A 19,917-nucleotide genomic window follows, 5' to 3' on the forward strand; every position below is an offset into this window, starting at 1 on the left:
CAACCACCGAGACATCAGCCGATTGGTGCGTGTACCCTTGTTTTTCGACTATCAGCGCCACCACATGATGCCTGATTAACCTTCCGCCACTTTTAACGTTATTTTCACGAGATTAGTAAAATAACGTCAAAATTAGTGCAATTTCACTTTTGCCCACCCGAGGATTCACACATATATACATTATATGGCATCGCAAGCAGCGCGTTAAAAGTGGCTAATTGTTGAAACTATTTCCTCACATTTATGAGCAATGGTTTATTAACAATATAGCGACAAAGCATTAATAAGGATGTGAAAATGACTTTCTCAATAAAACAATTGAAGTGAAATTTGGTTCTTTACTTCAGTTTGTAAGTTGATTTAGCCAAGGCACACTCTGTGAAAGTGGTTTGCTGACACCCAATGCTTGGTAGATTTTACAATATATCAATAAAAATATCTGATTTACATCTCCAGCCACAATCTTCTTTCAAGAGTGCCAAACTACCAATCATCATCACCATCTCCTTCCTTGCTAAAGTGCTTTTGAGAAATCATTAATAAACCCGATTCCTAAACAAAACGCCATTAATTGTTACATTACCCCCAAGAAACAGAAAGATCAATTTAAAATGGAAAAAAATATAAGGTATGTACAGTTGTATACGCACCATGGTTCCAGCAACAATGGTGCCATCATGCGGATGAGTAGCACAAGCAGTAACATATCCAGATAATGGTACAAATTTGCTTTGCTTATGCTCAACACCCTCCTGGGGACTGTTTGAATCACCACAGACAGTTCAAAATAACATCAAAACTTTAATTAGCTTTTGGATTTAATGGAAAAAGAAAAGGTTTCTTACTCATAAACTACACAGCATCAGGAGCTCGGGTGTGGATAAAAATCTAAAAGGTTAAGGCCAGGGCTATAACTCGATGCAGCTGCATAAATCTGCACATAGGTGTATCAGTACATAACAAGACCCACAAAAATTTGTATAAACTAAATGGTTAAATAATGAATAAAGAATGTTCTTTCACCGAGTGTTCAAGAAGCCATGATGGTTTCCTTGGAGTAATACAAGGAGAAAAGCATTCAACTTATCCATATTTCGATAAACAAACATGATAGATATTTCAAACTTTTAACAATGAAAATTTCATAACAGAAATAAAAATTATATACATATAGCATATACAGAAATTTAGAAAGACTCACACACGAGGAGGGGGAGGACAATGGACATGTGACACCAGGTAATTATGCATATTCAAAACACCTGACCTAAAATTTATAAGGCAATCAAAAAAAGTGAAAAACACAAAAGGAAAAATAATATAAAGGAGCATACAAATAGAGACAAATGAATAACAACTTACCAACCATCATCAGTATGGAATCCCAGCTGATATGGACATGATGGATTGATGTTAATCGACTGTATTACCTTTGGTCGAATATTTATTTGTGCCTGCGCCATACAATGTACACGAAATATATAAATATATACACACACACACACACACCTAATTTATTATAGCAAATTTGAAAAACAAAACTAAAAAAGGAAACGTAACAAGTATTAAGTTTTCATACCTCTAGAGGCTGATGTTCATTCAGCATAGAATCTAAGTTTATAGATATTTGAGGAGAAGAGTTTACCTGCGTGGGAGATGGTTATCATGTTCAAGATTGTCCTGATTCAGTTTTTGTGAAAATTATAAAATAAAAGAAGATAAAGAACCTCCTTGTCACTTTGAGAAGCACCACCTAGATCCCATACATATATAAACCCATCCTTACTAGCACCATACACCCTCTGATAGATAAGAAACTTATTTATCCATAAAATTCAATATGTAACATAAATAGCAGTAACGTATATTATAATAATGTGAAAAAAAATTTACTTGGTCTCCATATAACTGAATGCTAGTGAGGCCGATGTTCTTATTAGTTTTCAACACCCTTTGTGGAAGATCACTCGCTCTTCTATCCCACATGCTTATTGCTCCACTTGCATCAGAAGCAAGTACCCTATTATTATTTAATCAATAAAGGGTTACTATAATTTTAGTTATTAATGAATATTGGGTTTATTTTTTTCACAAACCTTGTGTCACTGTTCAAAAAGGCAATATCAGATAATCCTTGGCCCTCATGATCACTCGCAGCAGGCCTCGTTCTTAATACCTGCAGATGGATAAACCAGAACAATTGAAGTTATCAGGATCTCATTGAGAGTTTATGTTTTAAATACTAAATGCTTTAAAAACATGCCTGAATTGCTTGGGAATGCTCAATGTCAAAGATTGTAAGTTCACCATTGGCAAGACGTGTATATGCAATCTGATGCAACCAAATCACTTACAATGGTAAAAAGTATAAAAACAAGATTAAAGCAGCATATATATGTTACACAAAAGGGGAAATTTGATAACGCACCTCATGCTGATTAGAAGGATTCCAACGAACAGCACTGATACTATCATATGGTGCACCATGAACTATAGAACAGTGTTGCATCTGTATATTCCTATCTTCTCCTTGGTCTATAACAAAAAAGAACGAAGACGGGGAAATAAAAAATACAGATTTTCATAAACCCCTTGGTCTATAAAAAAACCATAGTTGAAACTTATATATGCGTGTGATGAATGTTAAGCACATGTCTTTAATTTTAAGCAATGCACAGATGACTCTGACATACATCTAGCATTATTAAGAAGAAGGTAAATGAAACAATTCATGTGGTGAAAACAAAGAGATATATGTTCACAGAAATATAGAGAATACGGTTTAAAGTTTAAACCTTAAAAATAATTGGAATGCACAAGCAGAACGGCTCACAAATTAAGAACATAGACTAATTTCTTTAACCTACCTGCAGATCTATAACTATGACTGTATAGAGATTCAAATTTATGCAACGTTAAGCACCCTGATTTTGTCACTGATGCCAAATAAGTACCCTGTAAAAGATTATAAAAATGAAAAAGATTAATAAGAATAATGGGTGATTCCTAATCCTAGGTATGGATATAAGAGATGGCGAAATAAGACCTAATGGTATTCCCATTCCTAGCTATGTATCAGATGAGTGAAATTAATAAAATATGCACATGATGTCATGATCATTAATTAACTGTTACATTCTAAGATATGTAAAAGTAAAATTGCACTAATTTTGGAATGCACTAATTTTGACGTTATTGCACTAATTTTGACGTTATTTTACTAATCACGTGAAAATAACGTTAAAAGTGGCGGAAGGTTAATCAGGCATCATGTGGTGGCGTTGATAGCCGAAAGACAAGGGCACATGCACCAATCAGCCGGTGTCCCAATGATTGAGTGTTATGTGTCTTATGTCCAAGGCTTGATTCAAAACTACTATCGAGCCGGGGGTCTCACCGGAAGCAGCCTCTCTATCCCTATGGGATAGAGGTAAGGCTGTCTACATCTTACCCTCCTCAGACCCTACCATAGCATTGCTATTGGTGGGATATACTGAGTACGATGATGATGATATGATGATTCTAAGATATGTATGGTAGCTCCAGCAAGGTGTTTATGACTAGAATAATCACAGATGCTAAAATTATACCTTTGTGTCAAATTCCAAAGCAAAGACACCCAGTGGGGCTGCTTTTCTTTGTAAACGTTCGAATCGATTTTAATCTCTGAAATCAAAGCAAAGGATAAGGATGATTATTTTCCGTTAAAATATAATTCAAGAATTAAGAATTAAAGCAATATATGTTTTGAACGCCAAAACATATGAGTGTAATTGTGAGTAGAATTACTAAGCCCATTATGTAACTACAAGTATATGTATATGAATTTCCTTACGTGCTTTTGTTTGTAGCATTTGTCATCTATACTATACTATATTATCTATATCTATATCCAGGGCTGTCTCTAAGAATGCAAAAAAAAAAAAACAAGGCCCGGGGCAAGGATGGAACTGGTCCTTTAAAAAAATTTCTCCTCCCTTTTTTTAATAATGTGTATTTGAAAATGATAGTAAACCTATATAAATAAAAACCTGAGTTCTAAATATTTATAAGCAATTAAAATAAGATATTAGAATATAATCATTCAGAAAGGGTTTGCACTTCAGGCAATCAATGAATCCTCAAATGTGAATGTCCTGACACATAGATATGGCATGCGAAATAAACAAGCTGCAATGGAATTGGAAAACGCCATTAGTCAGAATCATAAAGAATCTGATATGGGGTTCATAGCAGAAACTACAAAGGATGATTTGAAGGATGATGAAAAGGTTGGATAAAATAATAACACCAGCACATATAAGCATCCAACTATCTGATCACACCTGCTAAGTTGATGCAAAAATCACAATCTAATTTATCATATGTAGTGCATGAAGGAGCTAAATCCTTTAATTTTAGTACACCATTCCACAAGTTGCAAGAGACTGAAGCACTAAAAAAGAACAAAAGGGGGCTGTCGGGGGAAGAGATTTCACATTAGATGATGTTACTTGTGAGTTAGCAAAATTGATGTTCAAGAATAAAAAGAAAAGGGTGAGAAGGAAATGGAAATGGAGGTTGTTTTTAGAGAGAGAAATTGGAGTCAATGATATAAAGATCATAGACACAATCTTCACTGTTTAGTTCATTTTTTCTTTGATCCTTAGTATCAGTGATCATCTTAACAAGGGGGTATTGCTACGTAGTAATAAGCGAGTCAAGTTAAAGATAACGAAAGTCAAACAAAGAGTTGACAGCATGTTAGAAGTAACAGAACAGTTAGTTCAGAGTTGCTAGTTGGTAACTGTGAATAAAAGCAATAGCATATCAGCATCACGCGGACAACTCGATAGTAAAATTTAATTTACAATGATACCTAACAAATGAAAGTAACTTAATATGAAAGTAGGGCAGTAATAACACTCACTGTAGGAGAATCCGATCGGCTGGACCATTTTCAAGATAAATTATCTGCAGCTGCAAAACATGAACCAATTCCTCTTGTTATTTATCATCTCTTAGTCAATTAATTAATAGATTAATTAGTGTGAAAAGTTGCTAACCAGACTATGAAGACGCGATATGGCACTCGTTGGACAAGATAATTCCCAGTCATGATGTTTGTGAGGAAATGCCCCGATCTGAAAGAGATATACACGAGATATAATTGAATTGCTTGTCCCATCTCTTTCAATAATCACTATATATATGATCTCCTATTCTAATTGGAGATAGTAAATCAACTATAGATGTGCTAATTGTGAGAATCAAGTAAAGTATATATATATATATACAAGTAGAGTAATTAAGTAATTACTCTACTTGATTCTCACAATTAGCACGTTAATTTCATTTGTATTTAATCCAAACCCTATATATAAGTATCCTATCCATTCCTATTACAATATCCCAAATAAAACATAAAAGAAATCTAGGGTTAGTGAATATTGAACGATAATTACAGAATTAATACCTGGGCAGACGACTGCATTACAAGCGGAGAGAGCTGGTTGATGTATTTCCGTTGATATTTTCCGGTGAGTTGAACAAGTTCTCTGTTCCAGCGGGACCTGAGGATACAAAATAACAACAATCATTAAAATCAGACATAATTAAGCAGGCTTAGTGTTTGCTTTTGCACCGATCGGAGCTACTTACTTCTTTTCCATTGCGATGGTGGATTAATGGAGGCGTCAATGTAACGGATTGTACTGGCCGGTCAGTAGAGCGTATGCTGTTTACTTGTGTACAGAGTTCCCGGGCAAATATTTTTAATCCCCCCAAACTTTCATATTCGTTAGTCGATAACTTAAAACTTAAGAATCTTAGCTTTATTGTTGACGTGTCATGCCACGTGAAACATACTTTATCAAAAAAACCTAGTTAAAAAATAAATAATATTATTATCATCTAATAAAAGAAAATATTTTTTTCTAAAATCATTTCTCTTCTATAAATGAAAAAGAAGAAAATTTTGGTTCTAAATATGGTATTGATTATAAATTTCACATACAATATTAATTGGTCAATCTCCATTGACTGAATTTTTAGAGTAAAGTTAAAATACAAAATGAGACAAAAATAAGAAGTGTAAGAATGATTTGTGACCACACAAAAAACCCCTTAGAAATAAATTTAAAAAAATAATAAATTAATCACAACTCAAAATATAAATAAAAAACGAAAAAAATTAAAAAACTAAAATGTTTCCGTCATCATTCCCGTTCAAAAAAAATATACAAAAAATACCAAAAAATGACGAAAAGACACAATGGCGTGATCAAATACACAATGACATAAATGAACAAAATACACAATATAACTAAAAAAGACACAATAGATCGCAAAATATAACACAATGCCGAACAAAATATAACACAATGTTGAGTAATATAGCATAATATAAAGAAAAAAGACACAATCAATAACGAAAATAAACACATAACACAATGACAAACAAAAAGACACAACTACTTTTTTTCTTTTACTATTTTTTTGAGAACGAGATAGGCGGTGGAAACATTTTTGTGTTTTTACGTTTTTCATTTTTTTATTAATTTTAAGTTATGATTTTTTTATTATTTTTTTTAAAATTTTATTTAAAGGGTTTTTTTGTATGGCTAAAAATCATTCTTATTCTTCTCATTTTTGTTCTCATTTATAGAATAACTTGACCATGAATTTTTAATGCCATAAATGATATTCTAAACATACTAAATATAAAAAATATATTAATATAATAACTATGTATCATAAATATATTTTCTTTAAGATTGAAATGCATATATAAAAGATTTAATGTTTAAAAAGTACATTAACATTTAATTTTTTTGAGAAGTCTTCGTATTGAAGAAAGCGATAATAATTTTTTTTTTACAAATATTTAGTCTTAAAATCATAGACATTTTTCATTTCTTATATATTATAAGACTATTGTGAATGTTGAACAAAAATGTCTTTATAAGGACAACATGAAAGCTGTTTAAAAAGAAAAATCTTGTGTCTTTTTTGTCTACGGCCGGGTATGGAATGTATAACATTTTTGTAAAAGACTTTAGCTACATCTTTCACATCGAAATTCCTCATTGTTTTAAATGTTGCTTCCAGTGACACTGCTTCATTATTGTATACCGATAGTTGAAAAACTCATTCTCGATTTAAAATTCAAATATATTTGATGAAATAAAACGACTGTATTTATAATACGTTATTTTACATAATATAAAGAGATTGAATTATTTTTTTTCTATTTGTATTAAATTATTCATTATAATTTATACATTAATTTATCTCGTGTAATACATGAGTTTCTAAAGCTAGTATATATATACCAACACCATTTCATATAATAATAAATGTATATGAAATAATAATAATAAATATATTTTGAATTTATTTAATATAGATAATTAGGGTTTGATTAATTAAATAGCATAGGTGAATTCCTGTGTGTATACCTTAATTGGAGGATATCCGCCTACAAGTGGCTACAACAAGAGTCCTTTAGTAATATACGTAGATAAAGTCTACAAAATACATTTAGCCACCGTGGTCAAGAGTCAAGACACCCTCTAATCGCATAACAACAAAACACACATATATATGTACAGTTCGTAACAAGTGAAATAAGCTACCGATATGAGTTGTGGCTAAAATACAACTAACATACAATGATGGACTATATGTCTCTATGTGACCATTTTACGAAACTCTACTTGAATTGGCGACCTCTTGAAAACCCATCACCCGTGTCACATGCACACACGCGAAACAGTTCTTGAGATGAGGGTGCGTGTGTGTGGGGGCCAACAAACAAAGTAAGAAGATGATTTGAGGCAAGACCAAATCCAAGTTTGAGAAAAAGAAAGATGGGATGTTATATCATCGAAGCTAGAACACAACATATGGATGCTCCACATCATTGATAACCTCTTCAAAATCGAATGCTCTACATTAAAGAGTTTAATTGTTATCTACCACAATGCTTGTAACCCATGCGTCGCTATTTTGTATAGTGCCAAACGACCAAAATACATAGTTAATGAGTTGAGTTGAATGGACAAGTTCTAACCATATTATGTATTTGATAAACAAATAAGAATATCGAAACAACAAATCACATCGACAAAGACAACAATTTACTCTTCTTATTATTAATCTAGACAATTATCAGTATAAAGTTAAATAATGAATATTAATTTAGACGGTTAATATAATGTTGTCAATGATCCTCAATCAAAATAGTTGAGTTGAGATATTCAAAGACTTCGTTCAAGTCTCACATGTTACAAAATAGGGGTTATAGGTATGCCATAGGGTTTATCATTTAAGATGAATTTCTTCTTGAGAATGGTATACGGTTCGGAACTAAGACCATCCGTAGTCCATGCCCGTTGTGGCGTTTTGGGCTTAAAACGTCGCCCCCCCCCCCCCCCCGCGCTTTTTGGCTTGGCGTTTTAGGCAAAGCGTTTCCTATAAAACGCGTACATGGCACAAATTTTGAGGGTTTTGTGAGAGAGAGGGGGGAGAGAGAAAGAGAGAGGCGTTTTGAGGTATTTTTCCCACTACACCCATTTGTGCTAAGCACATTTTAACAACTATGGGTGTAAATGAGTAGAGCCGAGCCCGTGCTTGACTAGGCTTGTGCTAAGCACATTTTGACCTACAAAAATTTGATTTCTCAAAACAAAACTCGATTAGTCTTTATCGAAACTAAATGATTTCTAATTGAAAACTTAATAAATAAAGACTTCATGTCTTTCATAAATTTGGACACATATACACATGTCTTACACATAAAATGAAATTAATAAACGATAAGTTGTTGAACAACTTTCATAAATTTAGAAACATATGCACATGTCTTACACATTAATTGAAATTAATAAACGAGAAGTTGTTGAACGACTTTCATAAATTTGGAGACATATGCACATGTCTTTCACTTACAATGAAAATAATGAACGACATATTCACATGTGACTTTTCTACACATCTTTCATACACAAATTGAGTTTAACGCTTAATAAAATCGGTTTCCAAAAATGGTTTTCCGACAATTATAAATTGCTTAACGGCTTAAAAGAATTCCGCAGTTTGGTATCAGAGCCACATGCTCGTTTTTTTTTAAAAAAGTGGGAATAGTAAGCTCAAAAATTAAATGAGTTTTAAAATGAATCTCAAAGAAACCGATTGTGAAGAATCAAACAATCAAGAAACAACCAAAGTAATAAACTTTAGAGAAAATGAAAATGGTTTTGCTTCAGATTATATGATTAATTTCAATCAACTAGAAAAAATTAATATAACAAGCCTCAAAATAAATTAAAGGAAAAAGTAAGGAAATGAAATGAGAAAATTCTATCCCACATTGGTGGAAGAAAGAAAGGGAGAAGCTTCCACCATAGTATAAATATTAAATAGGAATGTAAGTTTCTTGTCTCACATCGCTAGATGATAAAACTAGTGAGCACTTTATAAGGAAGAAAATTCATATGTTAATGTTCTTATAAGACATATCACACCCAGTAGTCCTAGCGGAGGGTGCGAAGAACCCGAACGCGCACGTGCACGGGCTCGGGCGAAGCGCAATATGGCGCTTTGATGGCGCACTTTGCACTTCGCACGCTCGCATCGCCAAGGGCCGCATTAGTATTTTTGTTGAGAATTAAGATTTTTTTAAAAATAAAAAAATAATAAAAAATCCTTCCATCGCGATACGCGACGGGTTTGGACTACCCATCGCGTACCGCGACATGGAGGTTACGTAGTGGACACGTAGCCTGCCACGTGGCGTGCCACGTAGCAGGCCTAGGGCTAACACAACATAGCTATAAGATTCTTCGCGATACGCGAAGGCCTTTGCCCATGACCATAGCATACCGCGATGGGGTCCAAAATCAGCTATAAATAGGAAGTGAACGGGACTTCATTTCTCGTCCAAAATTTCTTTCTTTCTCTGAATTCACACACATACATATAATTATATTGAGAGTATAAGTGTCGTAACGATATCCTATCCGATCGAAAGAAATATACACGAATCCAAAAGCTCTACCTGTTAAGGCATGACATTGTGCCATCATGTAAAGTTTATACTCTCGTGATTATCGTTATGATTTTTGGTTTTATACTAATCTAGTTATACTACATTGTGTTTATCCTAGGTGCTTAATACCAGGAGGTGTTCTTTAATTGTAAACTTACAAGGTGAGACATTCGAGTTTTTATACAACTCACATTTGCGTGAGACAACTATTTTTCCGACACTGTCATGGTGATTTCAAAACCTACAAAACCCATGATAGATTGTCTAAATATTTTCAAAAGTATTTACAAAGTATTTAAAATACATTACCGTGATTAAGTCTCTGTAGACTTACGAGATGGTTACTACTGGTATTGTGGGGTTTTGTATACAAGGCTTGCCTACTGGGCTATTACACGTTACTTATTGGACAAGTGTTAGCCAATAAGTAATATGACCACAGTCATAGATACGGTCGAGTGACAAGTACCTTTCGGTAATTTGTAAGCAGGCAGATGTAAAAACATCTTAATGCTGTAACTGTAAAATGTGTCATTTACAAATGAATGTACTCACCAGTATTTCTTGCTGATCAAATATTTTAAACATATTTCAGGTGACTTGTTAGAGACAAAAGAATGATGCATGCGGGCTTCCAGCTTAAATAAGTGGCTTGTCACCATAATAAAAAAACGTGTTTTGTAAATTAGGGTTTATCCCTATAAAACCTATGTTTGTATAAAAAGGGATTAAATTCCCGGTTTATCATAATAATAATCATGGTGTTTTTATAACTCTGATCATTTTTCCTAACTACGGTTCTGATGAAACATTCCGCTGCAAAATAATTTAATAAACACTGATACCACCAATCAATGTTCACGGCTCCCCATCCAGGGTATAGGGGTCGGGGGCTGTGACAATTAACAAGCTTAAATTCAAGCTTGACAAGAAAACGGTTTTTAATCAACCTAATCACCTACAGAGTTTAGTCTCAAGGGCTTTCTCTAGAAAAAACAAAATTTTCTACTGCTTCAATACTGAAGAACTTTCAGTAGATATAAAAGATACTTCAGGAGAAGTATATCTACCTCTTTTAACTAAAGGAGAAATAGCAAAAAGACTTTTGACTATGAAACCTGAGTTAAGAAGAACTATGAATATGGTGTATATAGGAGCAGTAAAAAATTCTTCTAAAAGCACAATTTAGAGATGGAATTAATTTTTCTATAAAAATGGCTCTAGTTGACAATAGAATTGTTAACAAATAAGATGCTCTTTTAGGAGCAGTACAAGGAAATTTAACATATGGAAAATTTATGTTTACTATCTATCCTAAATTTGCCTTACATCGAGATTCAAAAGATTTCGATAAAACATTAAGTTTCATGCATCAATGTGAAAGAACCGACCTTATGGAACCGGGTAATAAAGTATTTACGATTAATTATTTAATCTCGTATGCTTTAACAAATAGCACTCATTCAATTGAGTACAAAGAAAAAGAGAATATAACAATCGAATATATATTCTCAGAAATTGGAACTGTCGAATGAAGTAAATTTTCTGAACCTTCACAGTTACAAGAAGATTGGGCAATTAATATTGCTCGTAATAAACAACCTCTAGTGTCTCGACCTAGACACAGTTTTACTGGAAACCCTTTAAGAATAGGAGAACCCAGTTTTACTGAATCACAATTAATAAGATCTATGTCTGAAAAGGTTGACAGATATGGTGAAATTCTTAAGAAATAGCTGGGAAATGACATCATCACAGCCAATCCTTAAAAATTTAGAACTTCTAAAGGAAGAAATTTGTACCATAAAAATTGATTGTATCTTTGATTTTAATCAAAGAAAAGAAACAATCGATAAATGGAATACCGAAATTAGTCTGATTATCCAGTCTAATCCAGAAGAATTTTCCAATGCTAAGACCTTATTGTTATTAATAGAACATAGGTCCGCAGGAATAGTCCAAGATTTTATTAAAAGAACAACTTGGAAGGAAGAATTACATGGGGAATATCTTTTTGATCAAATTATTAAGGCCATGTATATTATGTTTTTAGGTCTTGATAAAGATCATGAGAACCAAAAAATACTTGAAAAAGCAAGACAAACATTAATCCAATCACAACTTTGTGATATATGTCTTTTAGATTATTTTACTTGTCTTTTTGAACAAAGCTTATATAAGCTAAGCACAAGTGAATATCATTCTTGGATAGAAGTTTACCTAATGAAAAATCCTATCGTTGGTGAAAAAACCAAAGAACGATAGAACAAGGAAAAGAATGACTTGACAAAACACTCTCTAGGTTTTGCTACAAGAATTGTTAAAGAAGAAATTGCTTTTTACTACAAGCAAAAACAGTTAAAGAAATTTAACAAAAGTTGTTGCAATAAATTTAAAAATTGTTGCAATAAACTCATTAAAAACCTCAATTATCTTTTGAAAAGAAGAAAAACAAAAAATCTTTCAAAAAGAAATATAACGAATGATTCATTCTCAGATAATAGCAATAGCTCTAATAGTCCGAGATGAATAAAATTAAAACATCTTTTTGATCAAATTATTAATGCCATGTATATTATGTTTTTAGGTCTTGATAAAGATCATGAGAACCAAAAATTACTTGAAAAAGCAAGACAAACATTAATCCAATCACAACTTTGTGATATATGTCTTTTAGATGATTTTATTTGTCTTTTTGAACAAAACTTATATAAGCTAAGCACGGGTGAATATCATTCTTGGATAGAAGTTTACCTAATGAAAAATCCTATCTTTGGTGAAAAAACCAAAGAACAATGGAACAAGGAAAAGAATGACTTGACAAAGCACTCTCTAGGTTTTGCTACAAGAATTGTTAAAGAAGAAATTGCTTTTTACTACAAGCGAAAACAGTTAAAGAAATTTAACAAAAGTTGTTGCAATAAATTTAAAAATTGTTGCAATAAACTCATTAAAAATCTCAATTATCTTTTGAAAAGAAGAAAAACAAAAAATCTTTCAAAAAGAAATATAACGAATGATTCATTCTCAGATAATAGCAATAGCTCTAATAGTCCGAGATGAATAAAATTAAAACATCTTTTTGATCAAATTATTAATGCCTTGTATATTATGTTTTTAGGTCTTGATAAAGATCATGAGAACCAAAAATTACTTGAAAAAGCAAGACAAACATTAATCCAATCACAACTTTGTGATATATGTCTTTTAGATGATTTTACTTGTCTTTTTGAACAAAACTTATATAAGCTAAGCACGGGTGAATATCATTCTTGGATAGAAGTTTACCTAATGAAAAATCCTATCGTTGGTGAAAAAACCAAAGAACAATGGAACAAGGAAAAGAATGACTTGACAAAGCACTCTCTAGGTTTTGCTACAAGAATTGTTAAAGAAGAAATTGCTTTTTACTACAAGCGAAAACAGTTAAAGAAATTTAACAAAAGTTGTTGCAATAAATTTAAAAATTGTTGCAATAAACTCATTAAAAACCTCAATTATCTTTTGAAAAGAAGAAAAACAAAAAATCTTTCAAAAAGAAATATAACGAATGATTCATTCTCAGATAATAGCAATAGCTCTAATAGTCCGAGATGAATAAAATTAAAACATCTTTTTGATCAAATTATTAATGCCATGTATATTATGTTTTTAGGTCTTGATAAAGATCATGAGAACCAAAAATTACTTGAAAAAGCAAGACAAACATTAATCCAATCACAACTTTGTGATATATGTCTTTTAGATGATTTTATTTGTCTTTTTGAACAAAACTTATATAAGCTAAGCACGGGTGAATATCATTCTTGGATAGAAGTTTACCTAATGAAAAATCCTATCTTTGGTGAAAAAACCAAAGAACAATGGAACAAGGAAAAGAATGACTTGACAAAGCACTCTCTAGGTTTTGCTACAAGAATTGTTAAAGAAGAAATTGCTTTTTACTACAAGCGAAAACAGTTAAAGAAATTTAACAAAAGTTGTTGCAATAAATTTAAAAATTGTTGCAATAAACTCATTAAAAATCTCAATTATCTTTTGAAAAGAAGAAAAACAAAAAATCTTTCAAAAAGAAATATAACGAATGATTCATTCTCAGATAATAGCAATAGCTCTAATAGTCCGAGATGAATAAAATTAAAACATCTTTTTGATCAAATTATTAATGCCTTGTATATTATGTTTTTAGGTCTTGATAAAGATCATGAGAACCAAAAATTACTTGAAAAAGCAAGACAAACATTAATCCAATCACAACTTTGTGATATATGTCTTTTAGATGATTTTACTTGTCTTTTTGAACAAAACTTATATAAGCTAAGCACGGGTGAATATCATTCTTGGATAGAAGTTTACCTAATGAAAAATCCTATCGTTGGTGAAAAAACCAAAGAACAATGGAACAAGGAAAAGAATGACTTGACAAAGCACTCTCTAGGTTTTGCTACAAGAATTGTTAAAGAAGAAATTGCTTTTTACTACAAGCGAAAACAGTTAAAGAAATTTAACAAAAGTTGTTGCAATAAATTTAAAAATTGTTGCAATAAACTCATTAAAAACCTCAATTATCTTTTGAAAAGAAGAAAAACAAAAAATCTTTCAAAAAGAAATATAACGAATGATTCATTCTCAGATAATAGCAATAGCTCTAATAGTCCGAGATGAATAAAATTAAAACATCTTTTTGATCAAATTATTAATGCCATGTATATTATGTTTTTAGGTCTTGATAAAGATCATGAGAACCAAAAATTACTTGAAAAAGCAAGACAAACATTAATCCAATCACAACTTTGTGATATATGTCTTTTAGATGATTTTATTTGTCTTTTTGAACAAAACTTATATAAGCTAAGCACGGGTGAATATCATTCTTGGATAGAAGTTTACCTAATGAAAAATCCTATCTTTGGTGAAAAAACCAAAGAACAATGGAACAAGGAAAAGAATGACTTGACAAAGCACTCTCTAGGTTTTGCTACAAGAATTGTTAAAGAAGAAATTGCTTTTTACTACAAGCGAAAACAGTTAAAGAAATTTAACAAAAGTTGTTGCAATAAATTTAAAAATTGTTGCAATAAACTCATTAAAAATCTCAATTATCTTTTGATAAGAAGAAAAACAAAAAATCTTTCAAAAAGAAATATAACGAATGATTCATTCTCAGATAATAGCAATAGCTCTAATAGTCCGAGATGAATAAAATTAAAACTTTTAAATGGGAGGATGAAGATGAAGACCCAAACAATATACCTTTTTGCCAAAATCTTCAAAAGAAAAATGAATTGGTTTATTTAAATGTAACGAATCCAAATTCCATTTATATAAAAGGAAAAATTTTCTTAAAAGGATATAAAATAATAACTCTACACTGTTATGTAGATATATGGGCAAGTCTCTGTATAGCAAGCAAACATGTTATACCTGAGGAGCTATGGGAAAATACTCCCAAAGACATCAACGTAACAATTGCAAGTCAAGATACAATCAAAATAAATAAGGTTTGTAGAAACCTTATAGTATATTTCTCAGGAGAACCATTCCCCATTCCTACAATTTATCAACAGGAAACAAGAATAGATTTACTCATTGGAAGTAATTTCTGTCAACTATATGGGCCTTTCACCCAATGGTTAGATAGAATATATTTTCACCTTAATCAGGAAATGATTTTGATAAAAAAGATAACAAAAGCTTTTCAAGTTGGAAAACCAGGATTTTTAGAATCAATGAAAAAAGATTCAAAAACAAAACAAATCCCAGGTTCTAACATAAGTAAAGAAATTATATAACCAGAGGAGGTATATTTTCTCGAAAGATATTTTCTTGAAATACAGAATTATCAAAAAATAGAAGAATTACTTGAAAAAGTATGTTCAGAAAATCCTATTGATCCAGAAAAATCCAAGAAATGGATGAAAGCATCAATAGAACTCATTGACCCTAAGACTGTAATCAGGGTAAAACCTATGAAGTACAGCCCACAGGACAGAGAAGAATTTAGCAGACAAATCAGAGAGTTACTTGATTTAAAACTTATTATCCAAAGTAAATCACCTCACATGTCTCCAGCTTTCTTAGTAGAAAATGAAGCTGAAAAAAGAAGAGGAAAAAAAAGAATGATAGTTAACTATAAAGCAATTAATACAGCTACCAAAGGCGACATCGATAATCTGCCTTGCATGCAGGAATTAATAACACTCTTAAGGGGAAAAACTTATTTTTCTACTTTCGATTGCAAAAGTGGTTTCTGGCAGGTACTGTTAGATGAAGAGTCTCAGTTACTTACAGCATTTACATGTCCTGATGGTCATTATCAATGTAAGGTAGTTCCTTTTGGGCTAAAACAAGCACCAAGCATATTTCAAAGACATATGCAAAATGCTTTAAGAGGTCTAGAAAATTATTGTACCGTCTATGTTGACGATATCATAGTTTTCTCAAACTCCGAAGATAAGCACTATTTTCATGTTTTATCAGTCTTAAAGACTATAGAAAAATATGGAATTATCTTGTCAAAAAAGAAAGCTAATCTTTTCAAAACAAAAGTAAGATTTTTAGGTCTTGAAATAGACCAAGGACTCATTGTCCGCAAAAACATATCTTAGAAAATTTACATAAGTTTCCAGATGTTTTAGAAGACAAAAAACATCTTCAACGATTTTTAGGTATTTTAACTTATGCAGAAGATTATATTCCTAAACTTGCAGAGCTTAGAAAACCACTGCAGGGAAAATTAAAAAAAGATTATGTTTGGGAATGGAAACAATCCGATACAGATTATATTAAAAAGATAAAGAAAAACTTAACCAGTTTTCCAAAACTTTATCTACCAAAAGAAAATGATTTTTTAATCATTGAAACAGACGCTTCTCAAAATTATTGGGAGGGGTGTTGAAGGCTAAAACTGCCGAAAGAGGAGAAATATGTAAATACACTTCGGGAAGCTTTAAACAAGCAGAGCGAAATTACCATAGTAATGAAAAAGAATTACTAGCGGTAAAAAATACTATTTCAAAATTTTCTATCTATCTAACCCCGGTAAAATTCCTGGTAAGAACAGATAATAAAAATTTTACTTATTTCCTCAAAACAAAAATTTCTGGAGATAATAAGCAAGACCATCTAGTCAAATGGCAAATGTGGTTTTCTAGATATTCTTTCGACATTGAGCATCTCGAGGGAACCAAGAACGTGCTGGCTGACTGCCTGACACTAGACTTTCAATAATCATGAAAAAACTTTTCACACCTTTTTTCACCTACTTAAGGAGCTAAAAAACCCCTCAAAAGGTGCAAACAATTCTTTTCCACAAAAAAGAAAAAACTCATGGAAGAACTAAAGGCATTGCGCCTCAAAGAAAAAATTCTTTTTATAGAATTAAAATCTATTCAAGAAAAAATAGCACTCTATGACGAAAGTCTAGAAACAACTGCCAATTCAGAGTAGGAATCCGAAAGGAGACAATCTGAATCTATTCCCTTTCAAACGGCAAAGGGTAAAGAGAAAACAAGTCCGTTTACTCCTGTTGCTTTGGAAAAAAGCAAAAGAAAAGTTAATGAAGAACTAAAATCTTCATCTAGTCCAGAAGCAAACGGCTCTGGTAAAGACAAATCAAATCTGTTGATGGCTGACAGTTTGCCAAAAACTGAAGATGTCTCACTAAGACCAAGTTACTCTCAAATTACCCAGAGACCAGAAAATCCCAAAACAAGGTTTTATGTCATTTTTGACGATGAGCATAGGGGGATATACGAAGAGTGGTCAACAGTCAAAAGCTACGTGGATGGAAGTAGCTATCCATTCAAAAAGTTTGGGACGTTAGCACAACCCCAACAAGAAGCCACTCGCTATTCAGCAAATCTTGGAAAAAGAGAAATACCTTTGAAGGCGCAAGCCTAGAACTTATCTCCTTAGCATTATCTGCTGGGTTAGTTAAGTATATTTACCCTGCCTCTAATTTACAAGAAATTAGTTTAATGGCTAAAGGAACGAAGAAAGCCATCAAAAACTTTCGTAAAAAGATTGCAGCAGCAAAAGATGCTAACATCTTCATCAAGTGTACTTCTACTCTCTCAGATTGGCATCAAGGAAAAACCTTCCAAAGCTACCATCATCTGGAAATTGGTTTTGCTAAAACAAGAACCGTAAATCCATCCAAAGTCATGGAAGAGAAATATGAAGACCCGAGCAATTGGGTTGAAATAAGAGTCAAGAGTTTTCTAAAAATTCTTGAAAATTTGCAGAAGATAAAAGCCGGAAGCTTTAATAAAGTGAACTATTACAGTCACCACTGTATAATTACCAGCTTCAGTAGTCTTCCACTACCAAAGCACGAGAAAGAAGCTTTAGAAAATATGGAGCAAAGAATCATCTTTAATAAAGTAGAAGCAGGACCAGTCACTAAAGAAAGACTATTTCAGGAGCTTCAGAGCACTTATGAAAATCATAATTGCGAATATTGTTCAAACAGTACAAAAGAAGATAATAGCTCTCAACTTTACAGCTATTACTCTGATGAAGACACCAGAGAACTGGACCCAACACATGGGTATGTCGATTAAAAACGTCATGCATGACGAAATTAGAAGGGCATTTTAGTCCATTATATAAATCTTCTCCTCATATATAAAGGGGAATGATTTTTAAGTTTAGCATCGCATTCTTACCTATCTTTCTTTTCTCTCCACTTATAATATCAATCATGTGTATTAGTGAGTAATCTCCTTGCTAAAGGAGAGTATTATGTAAGTACCAAGAAGTTCTTCTCTTGGGAAGAACAGTTGTGAAATAAATATATCAGTTCTTATTATCCATCATATTCATCTTTAAGAATTTTGCAAAACCTGGAGCCATAAGGTACCGTTGAGGCAGGAAGCCGTAGGGAACAAATTGGTTGGGTTGGTCACTTAAAAAATTCAATTTAAAAGGTTCACTTAGCTGAATAAGAAGAAGATGTATGATTTATTTTATGACTGTTAAATTACTTTAAAAGTATTTATTATAATCTCTCCTTAAGCATTTTTACAAAATTTTGATTTCTCAAAACAAAACTCAATTAGTCTTTATCGAAACTAAATGATTTCTAATTGGAAACTTAGTAAACCTAAGAAAATAAATAAAGACATCCTATAAAACGCGTACATGGCACAAATTTTGAGGGTTTTGTGAGAGAGAGGGGGAGAGAGAAAGAGAGAGGCGTTTTGAGATATTTTTCCCACTACACCCACTTTTTGCAAAATGCTCAAAAGTTGACAATGCGCCACATGGGGTAAAATGTCTGGCTGTGCCTAGTTTTGACTACACATGGTCTAATGGGGAAGATTGATGTTTGAGCTTTCATTCAAAGACGTGCCAGCCTAGAACCCCACCCAAAATTCCATACTTGAGAAATTAAGATGATCGGATAAACTAGCAATCAATCATTTAGTGATCCAAATTGCTACAAAAAAAAGTTTATCGTAAATATTATATTTAGGGACAATTCGATTGTATTTTTACACCAGGGGTGTCAATTCTTGACACAACCCGAGACCCAACCCGAACCCGACACGAAAAAAACAAGTTTTGGGTCGGCTAACACGACCCGTTTAAAAAAAGGGTCAGGTTCGGGTCGACCTGTTTCTAAACAGGCCGGGTTCGGGTTAACGTGTATAAGAATAGGCTGACTTGTTAACCCGTTTAATTTTAGATAGTTTAAAATTAATTTTATATTCTCTCTAGTTTTAAAATGTGTTGGAGAATTTAATTATTTTTCATTTCACATATTACCTTTTTATGTCTCATCTTAAATTCTATTTTTCGTGAAGGACAGTTTATAAATTCTCAACCAAAAATTCATTACCCAAGATGCCTTTCTTTAGTCCATTCACCAATATATATGAACA

General features: G+C 32.2%; 1 protein-coding gene across 2 annotated transcripts; it reads right to left on the reverse strand.

The window, feature by feature from the left end:
* Window positions 1–339: 339 nt before the first annotated feature.
* Window positions 340–5,713, reverse strand: LOC143585318 (uncharacterized). Of its 2 annotated transcripts, XM_077067131.1 has the most exons (17): window positions 5,641–5,713; window positions 5,456–5,552; window positions 5,046–5,123; window positions 4,910–4,959; window positions 3,591–3,666; window positions 2,868–2,955; window positions 2,429–2,535; window positions 2,264–2,332; window positions 2,097–2,176; window positions 1,894–2,020; window positions 1,728–1,802; window positions 1,580–1,645; window positions 1,363–1,454; window positions 1,024–1,267; window positions 846–934; window positions 651–759; window positions 340–552 (listed from the first exon to the last, which is right to left on the reverse strand). In XM_077067131.1, the coding sequence occupies exons 7-14, from the start codon at window positions 2,507–2,509 to the stop codon at window positions 1,198–1,200; spliced, it is 660 nt and encodes a 219-aa protein (XP_076923246.1). In that variant the 5' UTR covers window positions 2,510–2,535; window positions 2,868–2,955; window positions 3,591–3,666; window positions 4,910–4,959; window positions 5,046–5,123; window positions 5,456–5,552; window positions 5,641–5,713; the 3' UTR covers window positions 340–552; window positions 651–759; window positions 846–934; window positions 1,024–1,197. The 2 variants fall into 2 exon arrangements, with proteins under 2 accessions (XP_076923246.1, XP_076923247.1); XM_077067132.1 differs by lacking the exons at window positions 4,910–4,959; window positions 5,046–5,123; window positions 5,456–5,552; window positions 5,641–5,713 and having other exon boundaries at window positions 3,591–4,380.
* Window positions 5,714–19,917: the final 14,204 nt, after the last annotated feature.

Source organism: Bidens hawaiensis, unplaced genomic scaffold (genome assembly GCF_021521415.1).
Source record: "Bidens hawaiensis isolate Kalapana, Puna unplaced genomic scaffold, B.hawaiensis_p1.1 tig00033814_1, whole genome shotgun sequence".
Classification (NCBI taxonomy): Eukaryota; Viridiplantae; Streptophyta; class Magnoliopsida; order Asterales; family Asteraceae; genus Bidens; species Bidens hawaiensis.

Bases quoted from the DNA above. Each gene is read 5' to 3' on its own strand.
- LOC143585318 (XM_077067131.1), bottom strand. From the start codon at position 2,509: ATGCAACACTGTTCTATAGTTCATGGTGCACCATATGATAGTATCAGT. The intron at 2,021-2,096 runs GTTTGTGAAAAA...AAATAATAATAG, and splicing joins TTTTTGAACAGTGACACAAG to GGTACTTGCTTCTGATGCAA. The intron at 1,455-1,579 runs GTATGAAAACTT...TGTATGGCGCAG, and splicing joins ATGAACATCAGCCTCTAGAG to GCACAAATAAATATTCGACC.